General features: G+C 54.5%; 1 protein-coding gene across 3 annotated transcripts in view; it reads right to left on the bottom strand.

Annotated features, from left to right (window-relative positions):
* The window catches only part of FMNL2 (formin like 2), a 129,908-nt gene that overhangs the window by 4,391 nt on the left and 108,420 nt on the right, over positions 1-17,097 (bottom strand). For all 3 annotated transcript variants that reach the window (XM_066323205.1, XM_066323204.1, XM_066323206.1), the window contains exons 12-25: positions 16,129-16,278; positions 15,274-15,375; positions 14,605-14,914; positions 14,101-14,304; positions 11,685-11,809; positions 10,718-10,920; positions 8,219-8,453; positions 6,880-6,948; positions 6,708-6,788; positions 4,990-5,119; positions 4,746-4,909; positions 4,527-4,628; positions 3,682-3,780; positions 2,537-2,660 (exon numbers count right to left, since the gene is read on the bottom strand). In XM_066323205.1, coding sequence (XP_066179302.1) covers positions 2,537-2,660; positions 3,682-3,780; positions 4,527-4,628; positions 4,746-4,909; positions 4,990-5,119; positions 6,708-6,788; positions 6,880-6,948; positions 8,219-8,453; positions 10,718-10,920; positions 11,685-11,809; positions 14,101-14,304; positions 14,605-14,914; positions 15,274-15,375; positions 16,129-16,278 — 2,098 coding nt within the window. The remainder of the gene's footprint in view (positions 1-2,536; positions 2,661-3,681; positions 3,781-4,526; positions 4,629-4,745; positions 4,910-4,989; positions 5,120-6,707; positions 6,789-6,879; positions 6,949-8,218; positions 8,454-10,717; positions 10,921-11,684; positions 11,810-14,100; positions 14,305-14,604; positions 14,915-15,273; positions 15,376-16,128; positions 16,279-17,097) is intronic.

The raw sequence follows: 17,097 nt of genomic DNA, 5'->3' as shown, positions 1-17,097 counted from the left end.
CATGGGAACAACAACAGCCACACACAGACCAGGTCAGCACTGCCCCCGCCACGGGGACAGCCCGGCGGCCCGCCTGGGACACGGGGACACGCTCAGCCCGCTCCTCACCGGCCTTTGGTGAGGATTCAGGAGATGTTTCATCCATCCACTCGGGGAATCCCAGCCTTGAACTCATCTTATCCCAGCCCTGCCATGGGCAGGGTCACCTTCCACTGTCCCAGGCTGCTCCAAGCTCATCCAGCCTGGCCTGGGACACTTCAGGGGTCCAGGGACAGCCACAGCTTCTCTGGGCACCCTGTGCCATGACCTCACCACTCTCTCAGCCAGGAATTCCTTCCCAATCCCTGAGCTTTCCTTCATCCTAAAGCCATTTCCCCACGGCCTCTAATAAAATCATTCCCTTGAAGAACTTGCTTTAAGGTGTGCTACAGGTCTGTGGGAAGACCTTGGTGCTTGGGATGATTTGGGTTGGAAGGGACCTTAAATCCCATCCAGTCCCACCCCATGACATGGCAGGGACACCTCCAAGATCCCAGGGTGCTCCAAGCCCCAATATCCAAACTTGGCCACTCCAGGGATGAGGAGGTGCAGGATTTACTGGGAGATCCCCAGGGATGAGGAGGTGCAGGATTTACTGGGAGATCCCCAGGGATGAGGAGGTGCAGGATTTACTGGGAGATCCCCAGGGATGAGGAGGTGCAGGATTTACTGGGAGATCCCCAGGGATGAGGAGTTGACCTTGGTCCTACCTGACCTTCCTGCCTGACCTTTCCCTCCTCCATGCCAAAATGGGCAAATCCAGGCCCATTAAACACAGGAAATGTTTAATTGGAGCCTGGCACCCTCTCCCCCGGATGGTGTTTTCCATAGGGGAGGGCCTCTGCCAGGAAATCTGTTCCTCCCACAGAGCAGGAGAAGCATTTTTCTAATTAAACAGAGTCCCAGGAGTCTGGAGGAGTTGTGGAAGCAATGCCAGGTTGGATATTATTGCCATCCTGCCCTTTAAATGAGGAATGTCATCTCAGGGCCATTAATCAAGGTGAAAAGGAGCTGGGAAAGCTTCACTCCCTTCACCCAGGTGGGCAAAACTTCCCTGGCTCTCCCGAGTGAGGGGTCAAACAGCTCTCCTGCCCTTCTGCAGGAAAACTCCTGTGGAAAACTTCCAGGAGCAGTTGGCAAAGACTATTTATTTTGATTCTGTGCAAGGAAATGGAGTTTGTGAAGCTCCTGAGGTGTTAAACCGTTTCCCTTCCACACCACAGGTGAAAAAGGTGTGGAAAACTCCCAGTTGTGCAATCCCAGAAGCTGGAATTGTTCAAAAGGCTTGAATCCCTGGGAAAGCTGCACTTTGGGCGGCTCTTTTCACCAGGAAATATTTGCAGCCAAGTCCTGCCTGTGCCTGGCTGCACCAGGGGCTGTGTCCCTTCCCTCTGGGACCAGCAGGAAAACCTGGAGCAGTCTGGGATCACTGGGCATTGACTGAGGGACTTCTGGGATCAATCTTAATGAAGACAGAAGCTCCTCACCCTGACACTGATCCCATTTGTGGGCAGATCCCAGGATCACCTGCTGGGGTCAGGCCCCTCCTGCCCGCTCTAAAACCCTGGGAATGTCCCCACAAGCTGGAAGAGAAGGAGCAGAACCTCCTGGACTTGCTTCACACCATACAAACAATGCCCTCAGGAGGGGACAAAGCCCTGGAGCAGGGTCTGGGCAGATCAGATCCCTCCTGCAGTCCCTGAGGCTGGAATTCCCAGCTGGGATCAGCTCCCTGCAGTCCCTGAGGCTGGAATCCCGGGCTGGGATAACTCCCTGCAGCCCCTGAGGCTGAAATTCCCATCTGGGATCAGCCCCCTGCAGTCCCTGAGGCTGGAATTCCCCTGCAGTCCCTGAGGCTGGAATTCCCAGCTGGGATCAGCTCCCTGTTGTTCCTGAGGCTGGAATCCCAGGCTGGGGTAACTCCCTGCAGTTCCTGAGGCTGGAATTCCCATCTGGGATAATCCCTGCAGTCCCTGAGGCTGGATCCCCATCTGGGATCACCCCCTTGTTTTTCCTGAGGCTGGAATTCCCCTGCAGTCCCTGAGGCAGGAATTCCCATCTGGGATAACCCCTGCAGTCCCTGAGGCTGGAATTCCCAGCTGGGATCAGATTCCCCTATTGTTCCTGAGGCTGGAATTCCCATCTGGGATAACCCCCTGCAGCCCCTGAGGCTGGATCCCCATCTGGGATCACCCCCTTGTTTTTCCTGAGGCTGGAATTCCCCTGTAGTCCCAGAGGCTGGAATTCCCATCTGGGATAACCCCTGCAGTCCCAGAGGCTGGAATTCCCACCTGGGAACACCCCCTGCAGTGCCCAAGGCTGGAATTCCCAGCTGGGACCAGTCTCTGAGGCAGGAATTCCCATCTGGGATCACCCCCTGCAGTTCCTGAGGCTGGAATTCCGGGCTGGGATAACCCCCTGCAGTGCCCAAGGCTGGAATTCCCATCTGGGATAACCCCTGCAGTCCCAGAGGCTGGAATTCCGGGGTGACAGGTACCTGTGATGATGTCCTCGATGGCGCCGTCCTTGCCCTCGTAGACGTGCCGGTTGTCCTTCACCTGCCGGCGCCGCAGCTCCGCGATCAGCTCCTGCTGCTGCCGCTTGCTCTTGTGGGAAGGGGACTGGGAACACGCACGGGGATGCTCAGGATGGAGCTCCAGCTCTCCTGGGCCTCTCCCTGAACCTCGCTCACACAGCCAGGCGTTATAAACGCCTGTTGTAAAGTTGGCTTTTTGCAAGGTGCGCGCTACGTGATTGATAAATTTGGGGTAAGGATGTAAGGTTTTATTTGTGCTGTTAGTAAAGGAAATTAGGCACAGTGGTAGTAGTGATATAGTAATTGCTTAAACTGTCTGTTTGGCTGGGATAACACCCAATAAACATGGAAAGAAGACTCTGCTGTTGATACACCAGCTATCAGCATCTCCCATCTGAAGGAAGCACGGACCAAGGCCCGAGCTGGAGGTGATGATGAAGACACAGCCAAGAAACAAAAATGCTCTAAAAAGGCAAACCCAAGGAGGGGCCATGCCAAACAGTCCTTGGAATATGGAAACTAGTTCATGGAAAAATATGAATATTCAACAAACTGATACAATAGAAAATGTATTTAAAGAAAGCCTATAAAATAGCAATGTGTGGGCTTGGCTAAATGCCAAGTCACCCGACCGACCGTACTTTGCTTTTTCCTTATCTCCTAATTGTCTTATCTTTTTATTAAAACCTATTCCTTAAAATATACCAAAAAATGAATCTCGTTTTTCACACAGGCATCCCACCCATCCCCACAGGAACTGCCATTCCCAGCCCCTTCCCAGCGCTGCTTGCTCCCGCTCCGTGGAGAAGCCATTTTAAAGATAAAATTTATCTTTATCCTCTTATCCAGGGAAGGATAAAGTTTATCTTTATCCTCTTATCCAGGGAAGGACAAAGTTTAGCTCGTGGAAATATGGACAACTTCCCACCTATTTAGTTCTCCTGAGTTCTGCAGACTCCCAAAGCACCAGCACGTTGTGACTTTCCCAGCCTATCCCAGTTCCCTCCATCAAAACTTCCTGACTCTTTTCAGGCCACGACAATTCCTCACTCAGGTTTCTGAATGTCAGGAACATGAGCCCACTGGAAGCTCTCTTTGTCCCGTACCTTTTGGTCCTGCTGCTCCATCAGCGCTTCTTGCTCCATGAGTTTTTCCATTAAGGCCTGCTCCTGCTTTTTCCTCAGCTCGTTTTCTTCCTCTGCTTGCTGTTTGTGAGAAAATCCAGGGGTCAGAGATTCCAGGGAGGAATGGGAACTGTGCCACCATGGGGCTTTCTGAGCAAGGGAGGGGAGGAGAAAGAAGAAAGGAGGAAAGAAAAAAGGAGAAGGAGAAAGGAGGAGGAAAAAGAAAGAAAGAGGAGGAAGAGGAAGAGGAAGGAGAAAGAGAAGAAGGAGAAGGAGAAGGAGAAGGAGAAGGAGAAGGAGAAGGAGAAGGAGAAGGAGAAGGAGAAGGAGAAGGAGAAGGAGAAGGAGAAGGAGAAGGAGAAGGAGAAGGAGAAGGAGAAGGAGAAGGAGGAGGAGGAGGAGGAGGAGGAGGAGGAAAAAAAGGAGAAGGAAGAAGGAAGGAACAAGAAAGGAGGAGAAAAAGAGAAAGAAGAAGAAAGGAAGGAGGAAAAAATGAGGAAAAAAGGAGGAAAGGAGGAAAGGAGGAGGAAAAAAGGAGGAAAAAGGAGGAAAAAAGGAGGAAAAGAAGGAGGAAAAAAGGAGGAAAAGAAGGAGAAAAAAGGAGAAAAAGGAGGAAAAAAGAGGAAAAAAGGAGGAAAAAAGGAGGAAAAGAGGAGGAGGAAAAGAAAAGGAGGAGAAAGAGGAAGAGGACAAGAGTGTAGGAGGAGAAGAAGTGGGGGTAGGACAAAGAGGATGAGAAGGAGGAGAAAGATAACTGAAGAGGAGGAGTATGAAGAAAGGAGGAGGAGGAAGAGGAGGAGCAGGAGGCCAGGGAAGCTCTGGTTTACCTTGTAGGCCTTCACAAAGCGGACAAACACCGGGAAGAAGACCGAGGGCGGGGTTGTCTTGGGATTCTCCCCGAAATACTTCACAGCATCATCAAAGGCATCCTGCAACAGGCCCAGGCAGCCTCAGTGCCCTGCACACCCTGCCAGGTGTCCCCTCATCCCCAGGGGAACACAGCCCAGCCCTGGGGGTCACCACAGACCCCGGTCACACAGCGGTACCTGGGCGATTTTGGCATCATCCTGGAGCTTCTTGAGCTTGCCCTCGTTGCTCTGGATGAAGTCCTTGAGCATGGTGTTGTGGTCGTGCATGGTGTACTCACGTTTGGTCAGCTCCAGGCCCCGCTGCAGCTCCTTCACGTCCAGCAGGACGTTCTCCAGGGACACTGGGAGGGGACACGGGGACACTGAGCTGTGCCAGGGGTGTCCCACGCCGGGAGGGCAGGGCAGGGGAGCGGGGCTGTACCTGCTGCTGCCTTCTCCACGTAGTGCAGCTCGTTGTAGAACAGGGCCACGTGCTGGTACTTCTCCTTCACCACGTTGGAGATGTAGTGCAGCAGCGTCTGCTTCCGGTCTGTGGACTTCGTTTCCAGCAGCTGGGGAGGGCAGGGACAGGGGTGGGCATCTGGGACAGGTGTGGGCAGCAGGGACAGGTGTGGGCATTTGGGACAGAGGTGGGCATCTGGGACAGGTGTGGGCACCTGGGACAGGTCTGGGCATTTGGGACAGATGTGGGCATCTGGGACCGAGCTGTGGGCATCTGGGACAGGTGTGGGCAGCAGGGACAGGTCTGGGCATTTGGGACAGGTGTGGGCAGCAGGGACAGGTGTGGGCATCTGGGACAGGTGTGGGCAGCAGGGACAGGTCTGGGCATTTGGGACAGAGGTGGGCATCTGGGACAGGTGTGGGCACCTGGGACAGATGTGGGCATTTGGGACAGGGGTCTGGGCATTTGGGACAAAGGTGGGCACCTGTGACAGAGCTGTGGGCATTTGGGACAGGTGTGGGCATTTGGGACAGCTGTGGGCAGCACAGACAGGTGTGGGCAGCAGGGAAAGGAGTGGGCAGCTGGGACAGAGCTGTGGATACCTGGGACAGGTGTGGGCAGCAGGGACAGGGGTCTGGGCATCTGGGACAGATGTGGGCATCTGGGACAGAGCTGTGGGCATTTGGGACAGGTGTGGGCATTTGGGATAGGTGTGGGCAGCTGGGACAGGTGTGGGCATTTGGGACAGGTGTGGGCATTTGGGATAGGTGTGGGCAGCTGGGACAGGTGTGGGCATTTGGGACAGAGCTGTGGGCAGCTAGGACAGGTGTGGGCATCTGGGACAAGGGTATGGGCATTTGGGACAGGTGTGGGCAGCAGGGACAGGTGTGGGCAGCAGGGACAGGCTCCCAGCAAAGGGACCCCGTGGTGCTGCTCTGCTCCAGCGTTTTCCATGCTGGGAAGCACCAGTGGAGTCCCCCAGCAGCCACCTGGGTCACCACGACCCCCTGAAGGGTCACAGGGTTGGGATAGAGAGGCTGGGAAAAAACTGGGAAAGGATTTGGGTGCCCAGGTGTGCCCAGGTGGGCAAGAGACCCCTGGGCTGTGCCAGCCCCGGTGTGACACAGCCCCAGGGCAGTGCCCGTCCCTGTGCTGGCACTGCTGGGGCACCTCCAGGGCTGGGGACAGCTCGGGGACACGGGGGACACTGAGGGGCTGGAGAATTCCTGAGGGAGCTGGGAAGGGGCTGGAGAATTCCTGAGGGAAGTGGGAAGGGGCTGGAGAATTCCTGAGGGAGCTGGGAAGGGGCTGGAGAATTCCTGAGGGAGCTGGGAAGGGGCTCAGCCTGGAGAAAAGGAGGATCCAGAGGGATCTTTTCCCTCTCTGGAATTCCCTGCCAGGAGGGGACAGCCGGGGGGATTTGGGATCAGGGAACAGGGACAGGAGGAGAGGGAACGGCCTCAGGCTGGCCCAGGGGAGCTCAGGGTGGAATTTCCCCATGGAAGGGAGCCCAGGCAGTGGTGGAGCCCCCATCCCTGGAGGGATTTCCCAGCCCTGTGGATGTGACACTTGGGGACACGGGGCAGTGGTGGCCTTGGCAGTGCTGGGAATGGTTGGACTCGGTGATTTTGGAAGGTTTTTCCAACGTCAGGAACTCCACAGCTCTAACTCCCACAACACATCCCTGCTTCTCTTACCAGGTCCAAACTCTGCAGCTTAAACCCATAGACAGCCCCTCGTTTGCTGCTGTTCATGTAATTCCCCAGAGCCAGGATGATCTGCCAGGATGGAACAGAGCAGAGCATGAACTCTCAGGACACATTCCTGGAGTTTGGACACCCCTGGGAGGAGAGCCGAGATCAGACCTACCTCCAGGATTTTCTTCAGTTTTTGGGATGACTTTATGGAGACAGAGGCAGCGATTATGGCGTGGAGTTGCTGTGGGGAAACACGGGGAGAGCTTTGGTTAATGCACGTCCAGCCAGGAGGAAAAATAACATCCCGACACTCACATCCTGAACAAAAACCTTCCTGGTTTTCAGCCCCACCATGGGACAGAGCTGGGAATGTTCCCCTGGAGAAGGGAAGGCTCCAGGCAGAGCTGGGAATGTTCCCCTGGAGAAGGGAAGGCTCCAGGCAGAGCTCAGAGCCCCTGGCAGGGCCTGAAGGGGCTCCAGGAGAGCTGCAGAGGGACTGGGGACAAGGGCTGGAGGGACAGGACACAGGGAATGGATCCCACTGCCAGAGGGCAGGGCTGCCTGGGGGATTGGGGATTGGGAATTCCTGCCTGGGCTGGAGTTCCCACATTTGCTGTGGCTGCCCCTGGATCCCTGGAATGTCCAAGGCCAGGCTGGACACTGGGCCTTGGAGAACCCTGGGACAGTGGAAGGTGTCTCTGAAGGCAGGGGTTGGAATGAAGTATTCCTTATTCTCCATTCCCACCCAACTCCATCGGGATTCTGTGAATATTCCCCTGTCCCAACACTCCAGAATTCCAAACCCTTCATTTGGCTGCCACATTGACCCCCTCAGATGTAAATGAGGATTTACATTCCAACCCCTGCAGCTGCCTCAGTGTTTCAGGCTGGATGGAACACAATTCCAAGAAAAACTCTTCCCTCAATATTCCTTTGAGGGTGCTGGAGCTCCCCAGGGAATGGTGACATTCCCAAGGCTGCCAGAGCTCCAGGAGCTTTGGACACTGCTCCCAGGGATGCTCAGGAATGTCATCTCAGGGCCATTAATCAAGGTGAAAAGGAGCTGGGAAAGCTTCACTCCCTTCACCCAGGTGGGCAAAACTTCCCTGGCTCTCCCGAGTGAGGGGTCAAACAGCTCTCCTGCCCTTCTGCAGGAAAACTCCTGTGGAAAACTTCCAGGAGCAGTTGGCAAAGACTATTTATTTTGGTTCTGTGCAAGGAAATGGAGTTTGTGAAGCTCCTGAGGTGTTAAATGATTTCCCTTCCACACCACAGGTGAAAAACGTGTGGAAAACTCCCAGCTGTGCAATCCCAGAAGCTGGAAGTGTTCAAAAGGCTTGAATCCCTGGGAAAGCTGCACTTTGGGCGGCTCTTTTCACCAGGAAATATTTGCAGCCAAGTCCTGCCTGTGCCTGGCTGCACCAGGGGCCGTGTCCTGTGTCTGTGCAGGGCTTGGATCCCTGCTCCCGCGGCTCCCTCTCCCAGCTCTGGAATTCCCTGCTCCCTCTCACCGGGGTGAGCATCTGGATGCTCTCGGCGAAGTTTCCGATGAAGGCCATGATGGTCATCTTCTGCATCAGCCTCTCGATCTTGCTGAACTGCATCATGAACCTGTCCTCGTCCGACAGGTTCTCCAGGGGCTTCCTCTCCCTCTCGTAGAGCCTCAGCACCTTCACCTCGTTCTCCGTGGGCAGGAACCTCATCAGGCACTCCACGAAATCCACCGGCAGCGTCTTCAGGTCAAACCTGCAGGGAAATCCCGGGAAAAGGGCGTGGGACAAAGCCCGGCAGGGAAAGGGCCAGGCCAGGGATGTCCCTGAGCCAGGAGGAAAATGAACATCCCAACACTCACATCCTGAACAAAAACCTTCCTGGTTTTCATCCCCACCATGGGACAGAGCTGGGAATGTTCCTCTGCCATGGAGACAGAGCTGGGAATGTTCCCTGGAGAAGGGAAGGCTCCAGGCAGAGCTGGGAATGTTCCCCTGGAGAAGGGAAGGCTCCAGGCAGAGCTGGGAATGTTCCCCTGGAGAAGGGAAGGCTCCAGGCAGAGCTGGGAATGTTCCCCTGGAGAAGGGAAGGCTCCAGGCAGAGCTCAGAGCCCCTGGCAGGGCCTGAAGGGGCTCCAGGAGAGCTGCAGAGGGACTGGGGACAAGGGCTGGAGGGACAGGACACAGGGAATGGATCCCACTGCCAGAGGGCAGGGCTGCCTGGGACATTGGGGATTGGGAATTCCTGCCTGGGCTGGGATTCCCAGAGCAGCTGTGGCTGCCCCTGGATCCCTGGCAGTGTCCAAGGCCAGATTTGACATTGAGGCTTGCAGTGGGATGGTGGCACGTGTCCCTGGATGGACTGGATGGGGTTTAAGGCCCTTCCCACTCCAAGGCAATCTGGGATTCATCTCCACGGGAAGAAAAGCAAAAGCAGCTGTGAAGCTCCTCGTGCCCTGCCCAGGCAGATGGGAAGAGGATCCAGGGATAACGGGAATGATGCTGCTTCCATTTCCAAACACATGGCCGTTCCCCCAGCCCTCCAGGCTCACTTTTCCAGGGAAAAGAGGTGGGGAGGAGGAAATATCTGTATTTTATTGGCCCAGAGCCCCCTAAAGCTAAACTGCTGAACCTGCCAGGACCTGGGGCAGGTTTGGGTCACCCTCAGCCAAAGGCAAAGCTTCTGCATCCACATTTTGGAGCTATTCCTTGTGGGAGGAGTGGGAGGTGTTTGCCATGGCCAGGATGAGTCTGGATGGATTTGGGATCAGCCCCAAAGGAGCAGCTACAGCCTTCCCAGGAACAGGGAAGGATCCATACCAGTCCCTGAGGCCACTCCACAAACCTAATTCCATGTAAAATCTGCTCCAGCACCTGGACTAAACTCATCCTTCAGGGAGCAAACAAAGAGCTGCCTCTTCCCGGGTTCCCTCTGGATTTTGCTCCCTGGAACAGGAGATGCCACGGGACAGCCTGGGATGTTACCCAGCCATGGCAAACTGGAATGAGCTGCTTTCATAAAGGAAGTGTCCATTTGTCCAGCCTCAACAGTGACTCAGCAACACAAAAGCCGAGAGGTTTCTGACTTCCAGGCGTTCTGATTTCTGGGAATTCACCACCATGCCATCCTTCCCTGGAATGATTTCTCCAGCTCCTGAAGCCTTTCCATCCACTGCCAATTCCAAACCATTCCCATCCACTGCCAACTCCAAACCATTTCATCCACTGCCAACTCCAAACCATTCCCATCCCCTGCCAGCTCCAAACCATTCCCATCCACTGTCAAGTCCAAACCATTTCCTTGAACTGCCAACTCCAAACCATTCCCACCAACTGCCAACTCCAAACCATTTCATCCACTGCCAACTCCAAACCATTCCCATCCATTGCCAGCTCCAAACCTTTCCAATCCACTGCCAACCCCAAACCATTCCCATCCACTGCCAACTCCAAACCATTCCCATCCACTGCCAACTCCAAACCATTCCCATCCACTGCCAGCTCCAAACCATTCCCATCCACTGCCAGCTCCAAACCATTCCCATCCACTGCCAGCTCCAAACCATTCCCATCCACTGCCAACTCCAAACCATTCCCATCCACTGCCAACCCCAAACCATTCCCATCCACTGCCAGCTCCAAACCATTCCCACCAACTGCCAACTCCAAACCATTCCCATCCACTGCCAGCTCCAAACCATTCCCATCCACTGCCAGCTCCAAACCATTCCCATCCACTGCCAACTCCAAACCATTCCCACCCACTGCCAGCTCCAAACCATTCCCATCCACTGCCAACTCCAGACCATTCCCATCCACTGCCAAGTCCAAACCATTCCCACCAACTGCCAACCCCAAACCATTCCCATCCACTGCCAACTCCAAACCATTCCCACCCACTGCCAACCCCAAACCATTCCCATCCACTGCCAGCTCCAAACCATTCCCATCCACTGCCAACTCCAGACCATCTCCCAGCCCTCCCAGTGACCCTCAGGCAGGGTTCTTTGCTGCACTCACACGTGGATGGCTTTGCAGATCTCATCCGCTGTTTTCCCGGCTTTCCGCAGGGTGATGGCCAAATTCTTGGCTCTGTTGGCATCCAGCAGCGTGACCTTGTTGGATCCTTTCTGAGGGATCTTCTGCTTGCTGGAAGTCAGATCCATGGCTGGGCCCTGGGCTTTCGTTTTGAAGATCTCCTCAAATTCATCCACGTTTAGATCCTGGAATGGAAAGGAGAGGATTTATCCTGCAGGGAACACCAAACCCTAATCCAGAACTGCAGGAAAAGCGTTGTGGTGGCTGAGACTGGATCATGGAAACATGGAATGGTTTGGGTTGGAGTCTTAAAGCTCATCCCAGTTCCAGCCCCTGCCATGGGCAGGGACACCTTCCTCCAGCCCAGGTTTTTCCAGCCCTGTCCAGCCTGGCTTTGGAATGCAGAGAGTTCTGTCAGAGGCTGAGGGATGGAAGGAAATCTCACATCCTGAGCTGGAATGAGGAAATCTGGCCAGATCCCAGAAATCCAGCCCCACACAGCTCTGCACATGGCTCAGAAATTCAGGAAAACATTGGTGAGCAGTGCTGCTTTATCCAGCCATGGATGAAGCATCCATGGACCTGGAAGGAGCCCTTCCCCAAGGTCACTGCTGGGCCCTACCCTTGTGGAGATATTCCCAGTAATTTTTATTCCCAGTAATTCCCAGCAATAATTTAGGAAGGGAGCAGTCAGCTCTGCTCCTAGGGAACAGGAGGCCAGGAAATGGGATCGGGTTGCTCCAGCAGAGGTTTGGTTGGATATTGGGAATATTTAAACGTGGCCAGACACTGGAAGGGGCTGGATCCTCCATTCCTGGAGGGATTTAACCCCGTGTGGATGTGACACTTGGGGACAAGGGGCAGTGCTGGGTTGAGGGCTGGGCTGGGCGGTCTGAGAGGCCACATTCCAGGATTCCTTCCACGTTTTCCTGGGCAGCAGGGGCAGTACCTCGAGGATGCGCTCGTCGTCGATCTCGTTGAAGACGGTGCCGTTGATCTGGTTGGGCTTCAGGGCCACCCAATTGAACACGGGCATGCGGAACTTGGTCTTGATGGGCTTCTTGATCTTCACAGCTGGGGACAGGACACGGGGAGGCCCTGAGCAGCTGCCTGGGAACACCCCAGAGCAGCTCCCCAGATGGGATTTGGCACTTGGAGAAGAGCTGGGCAAACCTAACTATCCCTCTGGGATCCTGGGATGGTGTGGCTGCTTCCAGAGGCTGCTGGAGAGGGGAATCTCACCCTGAGCAGGACACCACCAACCCCCAGGGCTCTGCAAACTTCCCACAGGGAGATCTGGGATGGAGCTGAACTCGCAGGCTCTGTCCAAATTCCACGGAAAAGGGGCAGAGTGGCACAAACAGGTGACAAGAAGGAAGAAAAAAGCCTCGTTCCCAAGGTTTTGGGAAATGGGATTTGGGGAAATTGCTGTGGGGCACCTTCTCTGCAGGTTTGGGTTTCAAGGCCAAAGAGGCTAAGCTGCAGCAAAGCTGGGCTTTAACAGGGCTTTAAAACCAGGTTTTAATTCCTGTGCCGAGCAAACCCAGCAAATCTGAGTCCTTTGGGAACTTCGGAGTAATTTAGGAATTTAAACGGAGGAGCTGTGAAAATGAAACCTGGAAATGAGGCCTGATTGAGCAAGGGAATAACCCTATTCCTATTCCTATTCCTATTCCTATTCCTATTCCTATTCCTATTCCTATTCCCATTCCTATTCCCATTCCTATTCCCATTCCTATTCCCATCCTATTCCTATTCCATTCAATCTGGAATAATTTCCATAATCCAGTTCCATTTTCTTTTTTCCTTACACGAGAACACAAATTTGTTCCTTGCTACAAAATCAATTAATTAAAGTCCATCAATCAACCTTTTGCTCCGGAATTACTTCCCAAAAAATCTGGTAAAAATGGAATAGAAACCCCAGTCCTGTAGTTTGGGGATAACAGGGAATACACAGAATATTCCAGTGGGAATTGTATTTATCCACCTTGCGCTCATCCACACTAAACAGGGTTTTGCTCTCTGCTTCACTGATGGGGTTACTAAAAATAATTCCTAAAATAAAAGAAGGAACAGCTTTCAACACCCATGGAAAAAGGAATTTTCTACTCGTGACCACATTGGAACGGATAATTAACTGCTCCCGGGTTATTCCAGGACAGGGAAGGAGAAAATGCCTCGTGGGAAAGATAATGGAGCTCAGAACCTTCAGATTTCCCTTCCTCCTCCTCCCTTCCCGAGCTCTGGGTGCCCAAATCCCAAGGGTTGGCTCCAACCTCCCCCTGCCCATCCCCTGGATTCCCCCAGGACACAGGGAATGCTGGAATAAAGAATACTTAGCAGGAAGGAACCTACAGAAGAGCTTGATGGGCCCATCTTAGCAGGAAGCAGAAGGAACAGAGGAAAAAAAAAGTGTTAGGAAAGGTCAGAAAAGCAGCAGTTGTTATTTCCCAACTCCCCTCGGCCCCACAGCCTTCCTGCCCTGGGAATGCTCCTTCCTGTGGAGCCACTGCTCCACAAAAGGCACTTCCAGTCCCATGCCCTTGGAATTCCCACTGAAAAATGGGATCTGCAGCCCCCAGGCACTTCCACAGCCACATCCCGAGGGATCAGCCCTCCCCTGGGGACTTTATTTTCCTACAAAACACCCTGGGACTCTCTGGATCCAGGATGCTTTTTGTCTTCCAAGGCACCTTCCAAGGCTGGAATAATTAATTACATTTCTTTGTCTTTAACGAAGCTCTCAGTGAGAGTTTCTTGGAGTCCTAACAAGCTCTGGAGATTTCTGGGGACACCCCTGGGCCCTCACTCACTCCCTGAGACACCTGGCAGGAGGCACTGAGTGAAACAGGGGTAAAGGATGGGCAGGAGATGGTTCTTCCTTCCAAAAAACTCCCAGAGTTTGTCTTTTCTTCCCAAATTTCCACACACAAAAAAAGGAACCAGGAACAATTCCCAAGTTTTGCACAGATATTTCTTCTCAGAAGAAATCAACCCCATATTCTGCCAAAGTCAAAACACGACCCTGTTCATAACACACTTTTGGTGTGAGTTTTGTTCCGCTGGAGAACCCAACACTTCCAGAGCAAACCCAAACCTTTGGGCTGACAAATCTCAGGCAGCTTTGGGCTGGCAGGGACACGGAGGATTATCCATGCTCCCAGGATATGGAGGATTATCCAGCTGCCCCATCCCAGGCTGCTCCAAGCTGACCTTGGACACTCCAGGGACACAGCCACGACGGCTTCTCTGGGCAACCTGAGAAACCTCCTTCCTTCCAACTCCTCCTCCTCACCCCGGAGAGGAAGCAGGGGATTTGTTTGGGGCCAGGAGGGGGATGCAGAGCCCTGAGGGAGCTTTACCTGCCAGGCCAGAGTTGAAGACCACGGTGGGAGAGGCAGTGCCAGGCAGTGGAGGAGCCGAGGGCGGCGGAGGCGGCAGCGGAGCCGCGGGAGCTGCATCTGCAGCTGGACCCGGGAGAGGAGGAGGAGGAGGAGGAGGAGGAGGAGGAGGAGGTGGAGGAGGAGGTGGAGGTGGCACAGACACTGCCACGGGGCCGTTGGGCACTGTGGGATGGAGAGAAAACGGAGTTACCTCGGGGTGAAGGGGCACAAAGTGAGTCACGCCATCTCCCCAGTGTGCCCTCCCCACCCCGGGCCACCAAAGGCTGGCAGCACCTGGAATGGCTCAGGAAAAAAAGGGAATTTTTCCTTTGGATGAGGCAGCCAAGTGCGGGTCGGGCTCTGCCTCCAGGGAGCAAGGGCAGGAGGAAAGGGAACAGCCTCCCACTGGGCATCAGCAGGAATTCCCGCAGGGAAGTGCCCGAGGATGGTGCCCACCCTTTTGGGATCTCCCTCCATCCTCACCTGCCTCAGGTGAGCCGGGCAGGGTGGGCAGGGGGGGTGGAGGTGGGGGCAGTGGCACTGAGGGGGCAGCTCCAGGAGTGCCACACGTCCCTGGCACAGCCTCTGCTCCTGCTGGCACCATCCCGGAGCCCAGGGCCACGGGCAGGATGGAGATGTCCCCATCCCCTTTCTTCTGGATCTTGATGGTTCCCTGCTTCTCCAGCTCGTGGATCTTCTTCTCCAGCGTGGACTGGCGCTGGATGGCCTCCTCCTTCTCCTTCACCATCTTCCTCAGGGTGTGAACCTGGCTGTTTGCATCCTTGTAGATCTCCTGGAATGACACGGGAGCAGGGAATGTGCATCCAGAACAGCCTGACCCAGAGAGGGAATTGCACTGCACTGTGCCCAGAGCAGCCCCACCCTGAGAAATTCTGGATTCTCCCACTCTTTGGGACCTCCACAGGTCCAAAACTCCCACCTGGAATGCTCCAGACCTGGGGAATGAGATGTGTTCATCTCACCCAGTGATTCCTGGCACATCCAAAGGGACTTGTGTCCATCCTTTGAGTGCGCACCCAAATAATTCCACCTGAAATCTGCCCCAGGGAGCCAAGAGAATTCCCCTGCCCCAGATCTGTGATCTCCACTCCCTGCATCCTGAATCCACCCAGGATTCCCCACCCCACTCACCCGGATCACGTCCAGTTCTTTGTTCCTCTGCATGAGTTGCTTTTCCAGTTCCACAATCTTGGCCATGGCCTCGTTCTCCGTATCTTGGAGTTTTTCAGATAACTGTCCAGCAAAAGGGGAATGGACTCAATAACTGGAAAACTGGGGGGGTTATCCATCAAAATAAAAGGTCACTTCTTGGATAAATTGATACATTATTGATATTCCAGGAAAGCCTGAAGCTTTTCCTTGGAAGCAGAACAGATTTCTGCCTGAGACGGGAGACATCACGTTGGAATGCTCAGAGCAACCTGGGACAGTGGAAGGTGTCCCTGCCCACGGAGCTGGATGGGGTTTAATGTCCCTTCCAACCCAAACCATTCCCTGACTCCTACACCACCCCAGAGGGGCAAACACTGCACAGTGAGACAGGAACATTATCTTTTCCAAGAGAAGGAAAAACCTTCTCTCAGTTTTTAAGTATGAAAAACTCCTTTTTAAAAAATTCTTCTCCAAAAGCCTAAAGGAAATGACACCAAGCTTTGGGCCAGCAAACCCTGAGCATCTCCACAAGAGGATTTCCCAGCCCTTTCCCTCCTGAGCCCATTTAAAGCACAGCCAGGATGTTTTTTCCCCTATTTTGGGCCTGCTCTGATGAGGAGCTGGAATTTCCCATGACAATCAGCTCTCCCAGCTCCTCCACCTATTCAGAGCTCCCTGTGCCAGGTGAACCCTCCTGGAAGCACAACCAGCACCTGTTTTTTTTTTTTTCCCAGTTCAGAGTTTTTCCCAGCAATCCCCAGGCTTTTTCCAAATGAAGCTTTTTCCAAATGAGGCTTTTCCCCCAGACCAGCAGGATGCAGGAGGGACACTCACATGGGAAAGGTTTTCTTCCAGTTCTTCCACCCTCTCCAGGGCTGCGTTCTTGGTCTCGGCGTCCTCCAGCAGAGCCCCCACGTCAAACACATTGTCCAGGTAAGCCTGGATCTGCACCTGCAGCTTGTCACTCTCCGTGTGCTTCAGCTTCTGCACGGCCCAGGGGACACAGGGGACACAGGGGACACAGGGGACACAGGTGACACAGGGGACACAGGTGACACAGGCACTGAGGGAGCTCAGGGCACCTCCAGCACCCAGGGAAACCCTCTGGACACCAAACATCCCCAGGTCAGTGAAGCAGGGTCTCGTCCTCTGTCACTCCAGGGGACATCACAGCTTCCTTGCCCATGGAAGGGCTCATCCCTCCCAGCCCAAACCATTCCACGATGTTCTGTGTTTGCTGGGAAAGGCTCTGCCTGGTTGGATCCCCAGAGTCACCCCCAGCCCCCAAACACACCCGTGGCTGGTGCAGCCACGTCCAAACGCATCCCACAGACCCCAAATCCCTCTCCTCTGGCGGGTCCTGAGCGGGAATCAGCAGGGACAAGCCATCCCCACGCCAACAGCAGCAGGGTTTCCAGGGATGTGCTCCCAAGGAAAGGGAGGAAAACGCTGCCTGGAGAGGCTGGGGCTGCCCCAGTCCCTGGAAGTGTCCCAGGCCAGGATGGACAGGACTTGGAGCAGCCTGGGACACTGGGATTGTCCCTGCCCATGGCAGGATGGATTGAGGAACTCCTGAAGGTCCCTTCCAACCCGAACGATTCTGGGGTCCCATGGACAACAGAAAAGGGCCGACAACGCAGCAGCTTCCCTCTGACAGACAGACAGACAGACACCAGAGGACTCCTGGCTGCCAGAGAACCCAGAGGAGACTTTTCCAGCCTGGAGAAGCTGTGGCTGGAGCTGGGGGACGTGGCAGGGCGAGGATGGCTGTGGTTCATCCTCCCTTTGTTATCAGGCTCCAGA

This window comes from Sylvia atricapilla, chromosome 7 (assembly GCF_009819655.1).
Source record: "Sylvia atricapilla isolate bSylAtr1 chromosome 7, bSylAtr1.pri, whole genome shotgun sequence".
In the NCBI taxonomy this organism is placed as follows: Eukaryota; Metazoa; Chordata; class Aves; order Passeriformes; family Sylviidae; genus Sylvia; species Sylvia atricapilla.
The sequence above is the reverse complement of the archived record's forward strand: the minus strand, read 5'-3'. Positions and strand labels throughout refer to the sequence as shown.